The sequence below is a fragment of the Phoca vitulina genome, unplaced genomic scaffold, assembly GCF_004348235.1.
Source record: "Phoca vitulina isolate PV1807 unplaced genomic scaffold, GSC_HSeal_1.0 scaffold37, whole genome shotgun sequence".
Taxonomy (NCBI): Eukaryota; Metazoa; Chordata; class Mammalia; order Carnivora; family Phocidae; genus Phoca; species Phoca vitulina.
This window is the reverse complement of record NW_022589740.1, coordinates 12,951,111-12,966,969: the sequence shown is the minus strand read 5'-3', so window position 1 is coordinate 12,966,969 and position 15,859 is coordinate 12,951,111. Positions and strand designations below refer to the sequence as shown.

The window sequence follows — 15,859 nt, the reverse complement described above, 5'->3', positions numbered from 1 at the left end:
CTTGACTTTCCAGAAGGTTAAAGAGCAGGGTCTCAGCCATGGGCACTGCAAGAAGAGGCAGGAGGGAGAGAAAGAGGGAACGGCCTGGAAAGTGGAGTTTGGGAGAATGGATTCCCATCTATTGAGATGAGTTTCTGTTGCAAGCAAAAAGAAAGTGGTAAAATCATACCGTATCAAGCAAAAAACAGTTTGAGTCCTCCTGTTGGTTGATGTGACATTGTGAGATGTTCAGTGCAAACATCTTACTGGTATACAGTATAAAGGATGAAGAATGAAAAGAGTCCCTTCTTATAAAGCTGCTGTTACACATAAGATACAAGACAGGATGTGATAAGATACTAGGAGCTCTATAAGGGTATTCACAGCAAGGAATGATGATGTCTACATAGGGGCGAGAACCTGCTCTGAATTTTGAAGAGCGGTTACTTTTTTAACTCCCCAGAGATTGAGAAGCAAGAAGAACATTCTAGATAACGAGGAGAAACTAATTTGATTATTTTATATTCCAAATTAGCCACTCCAATATAAAGAAACATTTACATAGAGAACTAAAACGGTGGAAAATAAAATTTTATTTTTCTTGATCTTTTAAAAACTAGATAAATACAAAAATACTTTTTTATGTTTCCTAGACACAGAACAGAAAATGTTTACATTCTACAAACGCTTCATTGAGGTAGGGGCAAGCAAATCCTGCATTCAGGATTCTGTGGACAGAACAGCTGGGAATGAGACATGGCAGTAAGTTAAAAAAAAAAGGTGAAGTCACAGATCAAAATCATAGCAGAGGTAAAGGCAGGAAGGTACAAATTCCTCAGCCTAGCATTCTAAACCTCCATGCACATTTGCTGCTCTAGATTCCATGCCCACTCATTCCGCAGCTCATCTGATCCCATCTCTAGAATCCCTGCCTATTTGTCTTGGCCCATCCCTGGGCGCTTTGGGCACTTTACTTGCTAAAAGTAGAAAAAACTCTGAGATTAAAAGACTGGGAAACATCTGGGTTCAAATTTTGACTCTACCCCTTTAAGCGGTGTGTCTTCCAAACATTAAGTATCATTGCTACATTTGTATTTCTCATTTTTATGTGAATAATAATAGCTACCTTATTGTACAAAATACAATTGAAGGAGCTAATGAGTAGTAAAATATCGAGCACCCCATAGGGTATTCAGATTTATCTTTTCATTCCTCCAGGCTTTTGCTCACTCGTGGCCACACCTACTATAATATGGCTTCCACCACCTGCTGCCTCTTTGGCTTTCTCTGCAGTCCCAGGGGCATCCTGAGTTTTAAACCACCCCCCATGTGTGTTCCCCATTGTCCGTGATCTATAATTATGATAGCTCATGCCCATTGCTTTGTCATTTATCTCTCTCCTTTGCTGACCATCCTCAAAGACTGTCCTAGTCACTGTTATCTGCAAAAACCAGTATAGTAACTACTTCTGAGTAAGTATTAAATAACTAAATGTAACTAAGATGATTTTAGAGGCCACACAGAAAAACCAGTCTTTCTGGGCTCTCTTTTAGCTTCAGGTTTGTTGCTTGGCAGATAGTGGGAAACTTGCCAAGTGCCATGAAAGAGGCAAACCATGGATTATATCTTTTGTGGTCACGGTAGCAATGATCCTCTTTCTAAAAATGCTTCTGGCAAGGTAAGAATTTTAATGTCCCATTAGATTCATTTAAAACAGAATAAAACAAAACAAAACAAAAAACAGAATCCAATGCACATTGTGCAGGATGTGGTAAATTAGACCATTTTCACTTGCTACTTCTGTCTCACGCGACAATGACACAACATCGTGGGACATATTGCTTACCGTAGTCTCGAAGGTTCTTCTCTTTCTTCATTGCAGACCTCTTTAGGAAAAATAATGAACCTTTACTTTTTTCCAAGTAAGGGAACAAAACCATGGAACAAAATTGATGTTTCCTTGTTTTGGCTTTAACTAGACCTTTGGGAAAACTCAAACCTTTTATTTGCCATCGAAACTTGTACTAAACAAAAGTGTAACCTTTCTCCCTTACTCATACTTCCGGCCACTCTTCATTCTAGTTCTTCCGACATCTGTAGCTTTTAGAAAAATATCTCTGATCTCATTCCCTTCCCTGAGACACAAATTATCTAACAAAGTTTCTCCAGTAAATATTTCTAAGTTAAAAAAAAAAAAAAAAGATGAAGAAAGAATTTGGAGAATTCAAAGGAGGAAAAGGAAAGAATGTAGGAAATAAAAAATTCTTAATCATTGTAAATGAAAATTTAAAAAGAAGTATATTGTGGAAGGAAAATGGCATATAAGAAAAATTTCAGATAGGATTTCCCCACCGCAAGTCTATTCTCAGTTTCTTTTTATTAACCTATATTAAAGGATTTGATTTAGCACCTGACATCTTTAAATAAGATAAAAACATGGGCAGCTTAATTATTGCTCTGCTCTGTAAGGCATGGTAGCAGTCAGTTCAAGAAGCACATAAAATTCAAACATATGCTCAGCAAGCATCTACTTATCTTTTGTTCAGTTGGGATAGAAACTTTTTATTAAAATCTGATGTGTCAAATAGGGAGAAAAAAAAAAAACAACCCAGAAGCAAGATAAAATGAATCATCTTTCAAAAAGAAAAGCAAAGATCATTTAGGACATTAGGACTTCAATAAAAATAGTAAAGAGGAAATAGTTGTAAAGCAGGCCAGGTCTTAGAGATGGAAAAATAAAACAACTACAGAAAATAATCTTGATGGGATGGGAGCCACAAAGGAAAAAATGAAAACAATGTCTTTCTCTGAAGAGGGGCAACTAGCATTAAAGAAGAAGCCAGCCAGAACAGTAGGATTCCAGCTAACTGAAGCAACAGCACAGAGCACAGATCCAATTTCTTTTTTCTAGCTCCACAGTTCAAAGTTGTGGGGAGAGAGAGGAAGGGAGGAACGGAGGGAGGGAGGTGGGGGGAGAGAGAGAGAGACCTGGCAACCAACCGTAGTTCAACAAACCCCCACTGTGACAGAGAGTGCTGAGAAGTATGCAATGATAGGACTTTATCACTGCCACCAAGGGGGTGATATCTGTTTGGGAAATTGATGTGTTTACAAATAATACAATCCAAGGGAGACTCTGAAACAGTTCTAATGAGGGTTCTATGGGGTGGGGGGTGGGAATAAGAGGAAGAAAAAGTCATGTCTGCCTAGAGTCAACAGAGCAAGCTTCAAAGAAGAGTTCAGGTATCAGCCGGACCTCAAGGAAGGCTGGGATTGGGGGCGGCCCGGGTCAGGGTGGGCATATAATGAGAAACAGAGATGAGGTTTAGGGGGCAATAAATATGCCAGCTTGGATAGAGTTCTCTGGATTTCAGTAGAGGGATGAAAAGTCAAGTAGATAAGTGATGGTTGGATCGTGATATGTCCAGTCCATAATAGAAAGATGAAGTTCTGATTAAAACGAAAAATACCTCCTGCCCAGTTCTGTCTGTCAAGATCAGCTGTCATCTTCTATGTATCTGTTCTCATGAGTGTTTTTCTGATTCATCATGTTTATGCTCGGGTGGAGGAGCCTTTGATATCTGAAGGCGCCAAATCTTGAGAAAAGCCATTTAATGTTTCTCCCTACTGGAATTTAACTATGGCACAAACCTCATATACATTTAAAATGCTAAATAAACCCGCGTTCAGGAGAGCAGATTCAGCCTCCTCCTCTGCAATGCTCCATTCCAGGTTGGCAAGATGATCAAAGAAGCTGCGGGGAAAAGCAATCTGAAGAGGGTGACCCTGGAGCTTGGTGGAAAGAGCCCCTGCATTGTGTTTGCTGATGCCGACTGTGAGTGAGGGCCACTCTTAACTTTTCACCCCTCATCGTGGTGTCTGGCAATGCCGGACGGTGACCTTGAAGTTTATAAAAGGGTTTGCTTCTAACATCAAAATGTAAGGCATTAACCAGAACCTAGAATGACTCTTGAAAAATCTCTCAAAATGTCCTAATGTGTCACACCTGGACGAGTCTAATGCAGACACTCTTTCTTCCTGGAGTGGAATAGATTGCCATTTTCGCAGCTGAACTCTAGGCAACCAACTGTCTTGCACTTGGGAGCCGTGGTGTATTTTTTTTTTTTAAATTCCATGCCTGTAGATGTTAGCATTGGGTTAGGCATGGTAACATACCCCCAGTTATGTTGGACTGGGACCAACTAGAGAGATGGCAAATTTCACATTTGTCATTTCCCTTCGCTCTGGGTCATACACACAGTGAATGAAAGGGTCAGAAGAGAATAACACTTAGCATTTAAGGAATTTCTCTCCCTTTTTTCCTAGCTCGTGTGGTCGAATTTACATATATTCCATCTATAATTATGATGTGACTCCCCTATACAATATCCCTGGTTCATTCTGATTGTATTCTCGAGTAGAATCCCACAATTATATTCTAAGTGGGAGTCAGTCAGCAGAAATGGATTGTCAAGCATTCATCTAGCTCTTTCTTTGATAGCTGTAGCATGAGGTAATAAACAGAAATGGCTGAGTGTGATCTTAGCCGAAGCTTTTCAGAACACACTGCCTTATTATATATTCCACAAATATGATAAGAGTCCTGATTTTTACCAAACCTCTCTAGAAACTGTTTCCACTACAACTTAAGTAGGTGCGGTTAGTTCACAAAGTAAATATCACAATACTCAATTGCTATAATGTTGAATTAAATCTCCACCATTTAAAAAATTAAAATGCAGAGAAAACCTCAGGTTGTTTAGGATTTAGTGATGACAACCTATTTTTCCTTTTCAAGCCCCATTCTACCATCTCACATACATAGATAAGAGTTTATAGGCATATATGAAATAATATGGCATATTTTAAATAAAGTTGGAAAATGTTTTTCCTGGAACAGGGCTGTCAAGGTGGGTGAGTGATTTTGAATATTAATTTTTTTTCAGAAATATCATTTTTCCTATTGATCAGGGTGTCTAAAAATATTTTTAAATTATTTAATGCAATAGTTTATGTTTTCCAATGAATCATGGAACACTACATCAAATAAACAAATAATAGAAAGAAAGAAAGAAAGAAAGAAAGAAAGAAAGAAAGAAAGAGAAAGAAAGAAAGAAAGAAAGAAAAAGAAATGGGAATATGAAATACTATCCTGGCACTGTACTAGCCTTTGGAATAAACCAGATTAACAATATTTCTTTCCTGTCTTCAGAGAGACCACAACCCAGGGATGGAAATAAACTTTTCTAACCTTTTTTGTTTCATTTTGTAACACCTTGATTGAAAAACAGTTTAGATACCATAAAATTCACCTTTTTAAAAGTGGAAAAAAAATAGATAGTTCATGTTTTCCTTGTCATTTAGTTAAAATCTGAGACCTGAGATATTCAGTCATCTAACTAATTATAAACGGAGATTTTTATAAAAATCATGTGTAGGGGTGCCTGGGTGGTTTAGTCAGTCAAGCGTCCACTCTTGGTTTCGCCTCAGGTCATGATCTCAGGGTCCTGGTATCAAGCCCCAGGTCGGGCTCCATGCTCAGCAGGGAGTCTGCTTGAGATTCTCTCCCTCTGCCCCTCCCCCCATGTGCATGTGCTCTCTCTTTCTCTCTCTCTTTCTCTCTCTAAAATAAAAATATCTAAAAAAAAAATCATTTGCAGTGGGATAGGATCTTATGACACTTTCTATATTCTTGGTAGTATCTATATTAATTTTTTCAGACTCTATATTTGTGGCTATCATTTCCATATTAAATAAAGGATTAGAAAGGTTAATTTGTCACCTGGCTGATAAGAGGTGGGGTGTATTGAATCTACATCTGACTGTGCAACTCATAATTTTTCTATAGCATCCTATTGCCTCTGAGAGCGATGTATACAAATATGTAATCTTTAAAAAAAAATCTGTTCTTCAACGTGAGTATCTTCTTTGCAGTGGAAAATGCTGTTGAATTTGCACACCAGGGGTTATTCCACCACCAAGGCCAATGCTGTATAGCTGCATCCAGGCTTTTTGTGGAAGAACCAATTTACGATGAGTTTGTCCGACGGAGTGTTGAACGGGCTAAAAACTATGTCCTTGGAAATCCTCTGGCCCCAGGAGTCAATCAAGGCCCTCAAGTGAGTATACAAAAGAAGGAATAGCATTCACAGGGGACAAGAATAAAGTGTCCTCTCTAGGTTTGCTTTTTATTGAATAAGATTGTTTCCTTACCATAGATCTTCCTAGGTGACAATACTGTTATCAGTTCGGTGTTTCAAAAAAAAAAGAAAAAAGCAATGAATCTAACTCCCCGTGTTAAAGAAAGCTAAACCCTGGGATGAGTACCTGACAATGCCCAAAGGAACAAGGAAGATACGCTACCTGACCTCATGGAGTTTACAGTCTGCAAGAGTTAAAAGGCTATCTTGGCTTTTTCTGCCCATGCCAAGATAGCCAAGTAGGAAAACCTTAGGATTTAGGCAATGCCAAACATTAAAACCTAAAAGCCCTCAAATAACTCAGCTGGTAAATGAAGTAATATGTTGTTTTATCTTAATCACATTATATTTTATATTTTTTCATTGGTAAAGTGATTTTCCAGTTTGATTTCATAACCCACATCAAAGGTTATAACATTATCAGAAGTTGCATCTTGTCCTAATGCAGAGACATGGACTTTCAAAATAGAGGCTGGATTTAAAATCTAACTTCCCTGAGGCTCTGTGTTCTCATCTGTAAAGTGGAAGTAGTAACACCAATCTTGCAGGGTCAGCGCACAGTGAAATGCAATAATCTATACAGAGCATCTGAGTGCCTGGTTCACAGTATGTGCTCAAATGTCTGTTGAGTAAGTGAAGATTGCATGCTTCCATTTATACCTATGGTGACAATTACTATCACAGATCAATAACTTCATATATCTGCTCTCATTGCTCTTGTTGATCTTTGGTTTCCAAATGATTTTAAGGATGTTTCAGTGTCATTTCTCAAACTTTCTTTCTCAACCCATCAACCCTAAGGAATTAAATAATTTGCACATTCAAACACATCAAAATGTATACTTTGAGACTCTTACAATGCCATGCCCTATTACGTCTCATAGACTAGCCCATGAGCTAATGGCCCATCACACAGTAAAGAGCCCCTGCTACATCGTAGCCTTACTGGGAAGTTCCTGAGGGCCAAAAGGAAAGCCAAATTCAGATATGGCCAATCTGAAACCTTCTGAGGAAGATTTGTATTTATGGTGAAGCAAAATTAGCCAGACTACACTGAGTATGTCCCTAGGTATGACCGAAAATTTCCATCACTAGGCCTAAACTCTGGTGCAAGGTTCTCAGTCTTTCCTGTGCATTTGAACCACCTGAGAATCTCATTAAAAATGCAAATTCTGATGCGGTAGGTCTCGGGTGAGGCCTAAGAAATGCATTTTGCCACCAAGGAACACTAGAGTGGCTGGCTAGAGAACCACATTGTCAGTAGCCAGACCCTACTCTATGAATTCCTGTATTCTTAGAAGTTATTGACCATCTAAGTTTTCCAACAAACAAATTCTTCCCGCCTTCACCTCCCAGTGCATAAGCAAGACTAGGACTGTCCCCAAATATCCACTCTGGTCACAGGCTGGTACAAGTTATGACTTAGGGAATACATCTTAAAATGAAACGCTCCAAAATCATGATTTTTTGAGGCCATAGTGAGATTAATATTTTGGAAGAGGCCAGAGAAGCTTTGCATGGAGATACATGGATCCTTGGCTAGTTGCTGGAAACCTGAATATTTTAACCAGACAGAACTAACACCACCCCTTAGTCTGGCTGTAGTAAATACTAGGCAGCAATTTAAATATCAAACCAACAGTTATTAAACCAACATTACAACTTCCTTGATCTGCTGGAAATGAAGGAACGTTTCCCTTTGAAATATTCATTTAAATATCGTGCACAAAGGAGGACTGAGCAACATTGTACCAAATATTGTGCCAAATTTTAGAAAACGGTTTCTGGTTTCAAATAGCACTTAATCTCATTGGATATGGGAGCTGGGCTGTGTGCAGTTAGTTTGTGACCTTTTTCTGGGATTTGGAAGATGAGGGAGATTGCAGAGTCAAAGAAGATAAAGAGCAACACTTTTTAAGTAGTGAGAAAAGACAGGCTGAACTGGCAAGAGGCCCTTCACCTTAACTCCTGGATCTTCAATCTTTTTCCTTTAAAACTTAACCCCGGCCACACCTGAGACAGGGCAGTCTTGACCAGTGATTTGGAGTCCAAAAATCACTACGTTTTTCAGCCTCCCAAAATTGAGACAATTGAGACAATACATAACCCCAATTCCAGTGCATGGGGGGAAGATGTGTGCTCTGGGTATCCCAGCCCGAACTCGAGTTAGGTTTGCTTTTGTTTTTGCTTTTTTTCCTTATAAAAAATATTGCTTAACAAACCATTCAGGCTCTGTCATTCTTGTCATGTTTTCAGAGGTAGTCTCTGTGATGAAGCGGGATGCTAATGATCAGGACAGGCTAGAAACTGGGATCGACCTACTGAGACTGCCCCACGGGGACCTGGACGGGAGGATGCCCAGGCTGTGGTCAGCGTGTATCCGGCCAGAGGAGGTTGTCAGGAACGAGGAGCAAACAGAAGTCTAGGGGTCTTCAAAGCCCTAAAGCATCTGCTTTCCAACTGCCAAATTTCATTAAACCCAGTATCAAAGTTCTCTTCTCCTTTTCCTCTTTATTTCAGTTAGGACTATAGTTTTCAAGTGTGTTTGACTGTTAACAGGCATTTTTTTTCCAGTGAAAATAGATGACAGTAGTGTGAAGATGTTTACATTTGTTCGCAGGGCTGATGTGCTTTGCTTATGTAATGGTAAAGCAAATGCTGAATACAAATATTTACCTGTAAGTGTTCTTTCTAGAAAAGTCAGGAGAATAAACACAGAATGAATCTGAGCCTCTGTCAGCTGTTTTGATGGAAGATTTCACTCAGTAACAATACTCTAGCATTTTGAAGCCCTCATTAACAGGCTGGGCAATATATTACCCTTATAAACTTACTTTATTCATTTATTTTCCTTTCCATGTGATATTTTTCCTACAGATTGATAAGGAACAATATGAAAAAATACTTGACCTCATTGAGAGTGGGAAGAAAGAAGGGGCCAAACTGGAGTGTGGTGGAGGCCCGTGGGGGAATAAAGGCTACTTCATCCAGCCCACGGTCTTCTCTAATGTTACAGACGACATGCGCATTGCCAAAGAGGAGGTAAATACTTTCATTCTGCTCTGTTCCCTTTGTTGCCATATGTTCTCTCTGTGTGTGTACAAAGCCTCCCTTTAAAATTTTCAGTTCTTGGGGAGTCTGGGTGGCTCAGTTGGTTGAGCATCCCACTCCTGGTTTCGGCTCAGGTCATGATCTCAGGGTCATGAGATCGAACCCCGCGACGGGCTCCGCACTCAGCATGGAGTCTTCTTGTCCCTTTCACTCCCCCTCTGCCTCCCTTCTCAGCTCACACATGCACTCTCTCTAAAATAAATAAATAAATCTTTATAAAATAAAATCCTCAGTTCTTTTAACATCTTTCCTGGTGAATGTTACTTTTCATTTCTGTTACTGATAAATGTCTATTTGTAATCAAGACTAAAAATAGTAAGGAAGTCATGAGGCCAGCCAAGAATTTCCAGCCAAAGACAGATCAGGATGCTTAACAATTTCTAGGGGCTTCTTCCACAGCTTTAAAGTAATGGAAAAGAAAACTTCATTTCGTTGTTGCTTTTTCTCCTCTGGAAATAATATATTCAAAGATAATTGGAAAATGATTACATGGTATGCAAGATTTTTTTTTCAATTAAACTTATTTTGTGATAATTGTAGATTCAACTGTTGTTATGAGAAATAATGCAGACAGATTCCCTTGCTTCTTACCCAGTTTCCTACAAATGGCAACATCTTGCAAAACTATAGCATAATATCACAGCAAGTATGTTGACATTGAAACAGACAAAAACAGAACATTTCATCAGCATATGAATCCCTCATGTTTCTTGAATAGCCAAATCCATCGCCCTCCCATAAACCCCTATCCTTAACCCCAGGCTTTCCCTTAACCACTAATCTGTTTTCCATTTCTATAATTTTGTCATTTCAAGAATTTTACATAAGTGGATTCATACTCCATGCAACCCTTTGGGATTGGATTTTTTTTTTTTTTCACTCAGCTTAATTTTCTACAGATTCATCTAGGTTGTTGTATCTCAGGATAGTTTGTTCCTTTTTATTGCAGAGCAGTACTCTTGAAATTGGGAAGACTGAATCCTCTCACTTCATTCTTCTTCAAAATTGTTTTAGCTAACCTAGTTCCTTTGCTTTTCCATATAAATTTTAAAATAATCTTGTCCATATATATTTAAAAAAATCTTGCTGGAATTTTCAGAGGAATTGTGTTAAACGTGTCTTATCAATTTGGTGAGAATTAACATCTTTATTGTATGGAATCTACCAGTCATTGAACATGGTTTGTCTCTTTATTTATACCTTCCTTGATTTCTTTCATCAGGATTTTATAGTTTTCAGTATATGAGTCCTAAACATGTTTTATTGAATTTATGCCTAAGTATTTTTTTGAGCTATTGTAAGTAGAATCTTTAATTTTTGTATGCATATGCTTATTGCTAGTATAAATAGTTATAACTGACTTTGTATATTTTCTTGATGTTGCCAAACTCAGTAATTCTAGGAGGTTTTTGGAGATGCCTTGAGAATTTGTATGTAGACAATTGTGTCATTACAAATAGGAACAACTATATTCCTTCTCTTCTCATTTGTATGCTTTTTATTTCCTTTTTTTGCCTTTTTCATTTGCTAGAATTCTGCACTACGTTGAATAAGAGTAGCAAGAGTGAGCATCTTTGTTTTGTTCTCTATCATAGGGGAAAAGCATTCAGTCTTTGCCACTGAGTATGATATTAGCTGTGAGATTTTCATAAATGCCCTTAATCAGGTTTTGGAAGTGCCTTTCTATTCCAAATTTGTTGAGAGGAAAAGGAGGATGGATTTTGTCAAATGCTTTTTCTGCATCAACTTAGACGATTATGCGGTATTTTTCCTTCATTCTATCAGTGTGGTGTCTTGTATTAATTGATTTTTGAATACTGAACCAGCCTTATATCTCTGGAATGATTCTCACTTGGTGATAGTGTATAACTCTTTGTGGGTATTGCTGAATATTATTTGCTAATACTTTTTAGGAATATTTGCTGTAGTTAATATTGGTCTGCAGTTTGAGGGATATTGGTCTGTAGTTCTGTTTGGTTGCTTTTATTAATAATAAGAACCATTTAGTGATTGCTCAATATGTGCCAGATATAGGGCTAAGTGCCTTATAAACAGTGTAAAATATAAATATATTCTTAGGAAATATAATAAATATAAATGTTTTATTTATGTAAAGATTTATATTTCTGACATTCCCATTCATTTTTATAAAGTTTAGTGTATATTATACATGTATATAAATATATTCATATAAAGAAATACAATATTTAATATAAACATGAAATATTCTTATTTAATTCTCACAACCTCTTGAGAGAAGTATCATTATATTGTTTTCTTCTCATAGAATTTCTCCAATACAAGAAGAAAGCCTGTAGTCTTTTCTTCCCAGAGATAAATACTCTCTTTTATTATTTTCACCTATTTAGACTGGTATTATTTTTCTAATAAAAAATCTCAGAACATTTATAAGGTTTATGATTCCTATGTTACATTATAACGATTGGAAACTAAATAAAATTAAACATAGTATTCTGATCCAAGAATTTTCCTAAATAATGACATAGTAGTTGTTTTCAGTTCCTACATGTTATATATATTTTATTACCCCTGTGAATATAACATGTCAAACTTTTTTGAACCTTTTTGTATCTTTATGCCTTTTATATCTTGAGTTCTCCTTTGAGCCGCATAGTCAACTATGATTTATGATTCTTGTTATCATCCTAAGTAGTAGATAAAAAACCTAAGGCCCAAAGTAGGAAAGAGCTAGGTCACACGCCCAGCTAAGCAGCTTGGAGGTGTAGTCTAACTCTCATGACCACCATTGCCCACTCTTTCTATGTGACCTACTGTTGCTCATGTTGACTTCATTATCCACCCAATCCCACCTAACCTAACAGTGTAGAATCCCATGGAGCATGTGGGAACCATTCTGTTAAAAAGTGATAGTGTGTTAATGTTAGAAGGAAGATTATGGATAACTCAGGCCAAAAGTCAAATTTATAGATGAGGTAATTGAGATCCAAAGAGCTTAAGTGACTTGTTACTGTTACAGAATTATAGCCTCATAAAACTAGAAGGATCTCTTAAGCTCACCTCTCCAATCCCACTATGATCATTGGTTTGCTCCTGGCCATTGGCCAGCCAGTGTCTCTTTAAACAGCATCATCAACAGGTAACTCATTATTTCTTAGACTTTTCCGTGTCTGGACAATGCTAAGCACTAGAAAGTTCCCTCTAGCTGCATATGAATCCCTCCTCTTAAGTTCTGCTTTTTGGCCTCATATCTGCACTATGCCCTTTTCCACATAAGAGCCATCCATATATTTGAAAATAACATTCATCCCCTACATAGCTCCTCACCCTCCATATGCTCTTGGCCCTGTTTTCAGCTCTTGCACTTCCTAATTTTCCTAGACAAATATATTGCTGTTCAATATTTGGTGAGCACAAACTAACATTAAGAAGATGTTATCCAGAGACATGATATATAACTATATAACTAGGAAAGGCTAGTTTGCATTTAGGAATTATAAATAATCTACCTCATGGACAGAGGGGTTTTATTTTTTTTAAGATTTTATTGATTGATTGATTTTAGAGAGAACACGAGCAGAGGGAGGGACAGAGGGAGAGGGAGAGAATTCAGACAGACTCCGCAGTGAGTGTGGAGCTTGACACGGGGCTCGATCTCATGACCCTGAGATCATGACCTGAACTGAAATCAAGAGTCAGATGCTTAACTGACTGGGCCACCCAGGTGCCTGGACAGAGGGGTTTTAATAAATACAGAGATAGATTCACTGGCTTTGGGCTATGAAGGTGTCCCATAATAAACTATAACAAGAAGGCGCTGCCGATTCAAATGTACTGAATCATGATCTTTCATCCAGTGAATTTATATTTCATGTTTATGATATGATAGAGAATCTAAAAGGGTTATTTTCTTTACCTCCCAAAATGCCATCAAGCAAGGGGGAAAGTGCATAATCACATTTGCAAGCAGTAAATAAATAGGAAAAATAAAACAAAAGATACATATGGATAATCAAACATAGTTTCTCAACACCAATTCAGCTGTCAACTGATTTTTTTTTGCATTTATTTGCATGTAAATTTTGCATGTATTGACAAATATTTGTCTTACTGGATTTGCTGTTCTTGCATACCATGGGAAAAGATAAAGGCAAAAAAATACATTCAATCAAGGAAACATTTATTGTGTTCCTGTAATATACATAGTAGGGTAGCTTGTTTGCTGCTTCAAAGAAGCCTTGAACCATGTGCTTTGTTCAATTAAAATTAGGTAAGATATTAACACACTTATTACCATAGCTGCTATGTATCTGGTTCCCAGGTTACAATACAATAATTAGATTTACAGCCTTAGGATTGATACTCAGCCTTTGTGGAATTGTAACCCCCAACTCCAATACTTAGATCAGTGATGAACACCAGAAAACTCTCTTTTCTGATTTTTGCCTCCCACTAACTTACATTTCTCAGAAAATTTTAGTAACACTCAGAAGGACCCCTCTTTGCTTAATTTTAATGTATGTTTTACAGAAACATAATACAGGAGCTTAATTTTTAAGAGAAAACCCACTTGTTTTTCTCCCATCTGGGGATGAGATACAGAATAAGTTGACTTTGGGCTGAGCTAACTAGAGAATCTAGCAAAAGTGAAAGAGCAATTTAGGTTTGAATGAGCAAATTGGGAGTTTGTTTCCCATCCTATGATTATAGGCATTATTAATGAACCCATGCTTTAGTTAGTGGTTGAGGATTTAAGCTCTTACAGTAATGGATCATTTTGCTTCATACACGTAAGTCGCTTAAGATTTGGCTGAAGAACAGAATCCGAACAAAAATTCATGTTGTTTCAGCTAATTTGGCTGATTATAAAAAGATCTAAGTCCAGTAAAATAGGTGGTATTTCAGTTGATGATACACTGATATTTAAAACAAAATAATTATTATCAATTATTACTTATTCATTTATCCAGTAGAGCAAGCATTACTTTCTTGAGTTTGCTGTTTATGTAGTGACTTGATGTGGAAAACTAGGGAGAGAATATAAAATATTTCTAAATGTAAAAGAAACTCTGAAGTTAATGACTTTATACACAATGGTAAGTTCTTGGAAGTCTAATTCCAACAACAAGAAAATTAATATTACCTTATTTATTTCTACCCCATTTTGTTCCAAAGGGAATTTAACACATGAGCATTGCCTATCTTAACCTCCCATTCCAGCAGCTACCGTTTTGATTCTTACACTTTGAGATGCAAAGTAAAATCTTAGTTTATGGTAGTTTGTAGGGGAATAAAACTACAATACCATTTAAGATATTTAGTTTTAACCTGTTACTTTGATTTATTTCATTCATTTTTTATGGTATAGATATTTGGACCAGTGCAGCAAATCATGAAGTTTAAATCTTTAGATGACGTGATCAAGAGAGCAAATAATACTCTTTATGGCTTATCAGCAGGAATCTTTACCAAAGATATTGATAAAGCCATAACAGTTTCCTCCGCTCTGCAGGCTGGGACAGTATGGTAAGTCAAATCTACATATCGTCTTTTCAGCGTTAATCACATTAACATGTTACTTTGAACTTTGTTCTTTATTTACCTATTTATTTTTGAGGTATTGACATTGTATTATTTTCAGGTGTACGATACAATAATTTGATATTTGTATACACTGCAAAGTGATCACTACAGTAAGTCTGGTTATCATCAGTCACTCTCCCAAAATTAAATTTTTTTTCTTGTGATGAGAACTTTTAAGATTTACTGTCTTGGCAACTATCAAATATGCGATACACAATTATGTACTGTAGTTGCCATGCTGTATATTATGTCCCCATGACTTATTTATCTTATACCTGGAAGTTTGTGCCTCTTGACCCCCTTCACATGTATCTCCCACTCCCAACATCCTACCCCTCTGGCAACCACCAGCCTGTTCTCTGTATCTATACGTTTTGTTTGTTTTGTTTTTTAGATTCCCCATGTAAGTGAAATCATACAATATCTGTTTTTCTCTGACTTCTTTTACTTAGCATAATACCTTCAAGGTCCATCCATGTTGTCACCAATGGCAAGGATTTCCTTCTTTTTTTATGGCTAAGTAATATTCCATTGTACACATATATCACATCTTCTTTATCCTTTCATCTGTTCATGGACACTTAGGTTGTTTCCATATCTTGGCTATTGCAAATAATGTTGCAATGAACATAGGGTGCATATATCTTTTTGTTTCCTTTGGATAAATACCCAGAAGTAGAATTGCTGGATCATATGATAGTTCTATTTTTAATCTTTTGAGGGGCTTCCATACTGTTTTCCATAGTGGCTGCACCAATTTCCATATCCACCAACAGCACAAGAGAGTTCCCTTTTCTCTGTGTCCTCGCCAACACTGTTATTTCTTATCCTTTTGAAACTAGTCATTCTGACAGGAGTGAGGTAAAATCTCAAGTGGTTTTAATTTGCATTTCCCTGATAATGAGTGATGTTGAGCATCTTTTCATGGGCCTATTGGCCATCTGCATATCTTCTTTGGAAAAATGTCTAATGTAGATCCTCTGCCCATTTTTTTATTGGACTCTTTG

General features: G+C 37.1%; 1 protein-coding gene across 1 annotated transcript in view; it reads left to right on the top strand.

The window, feature by feature from the left end:
• Nucleotides 1-15,859, top strand: part of ALDH1A1 (aldehyde dehydrogenase 1 family member A1) — a 55,303-nt gene that overhangs the window by 28,657 nt on the left and 10,787 nt on the right. The window contains exons 8-11 of the mRNA XM_032427528.1: nt 3,712-3,814; nt 5,914-6,098; nt 9,057-9,221; nt 14,638-14,795. Of these exons, the coding sequence (XP_032283419.1) occupies nt 3,712-3,814; nt 5,914-6,098; nt 9,057-9,221; nt 14,638-14,795 (611 nt within the window). The remainder of the gene's footprint in view (nt 1-3,711; nt 3,815-5,913; nt 6,099-9,056; nt 9,222-14,637; nt 14,796-15,859) is intronic.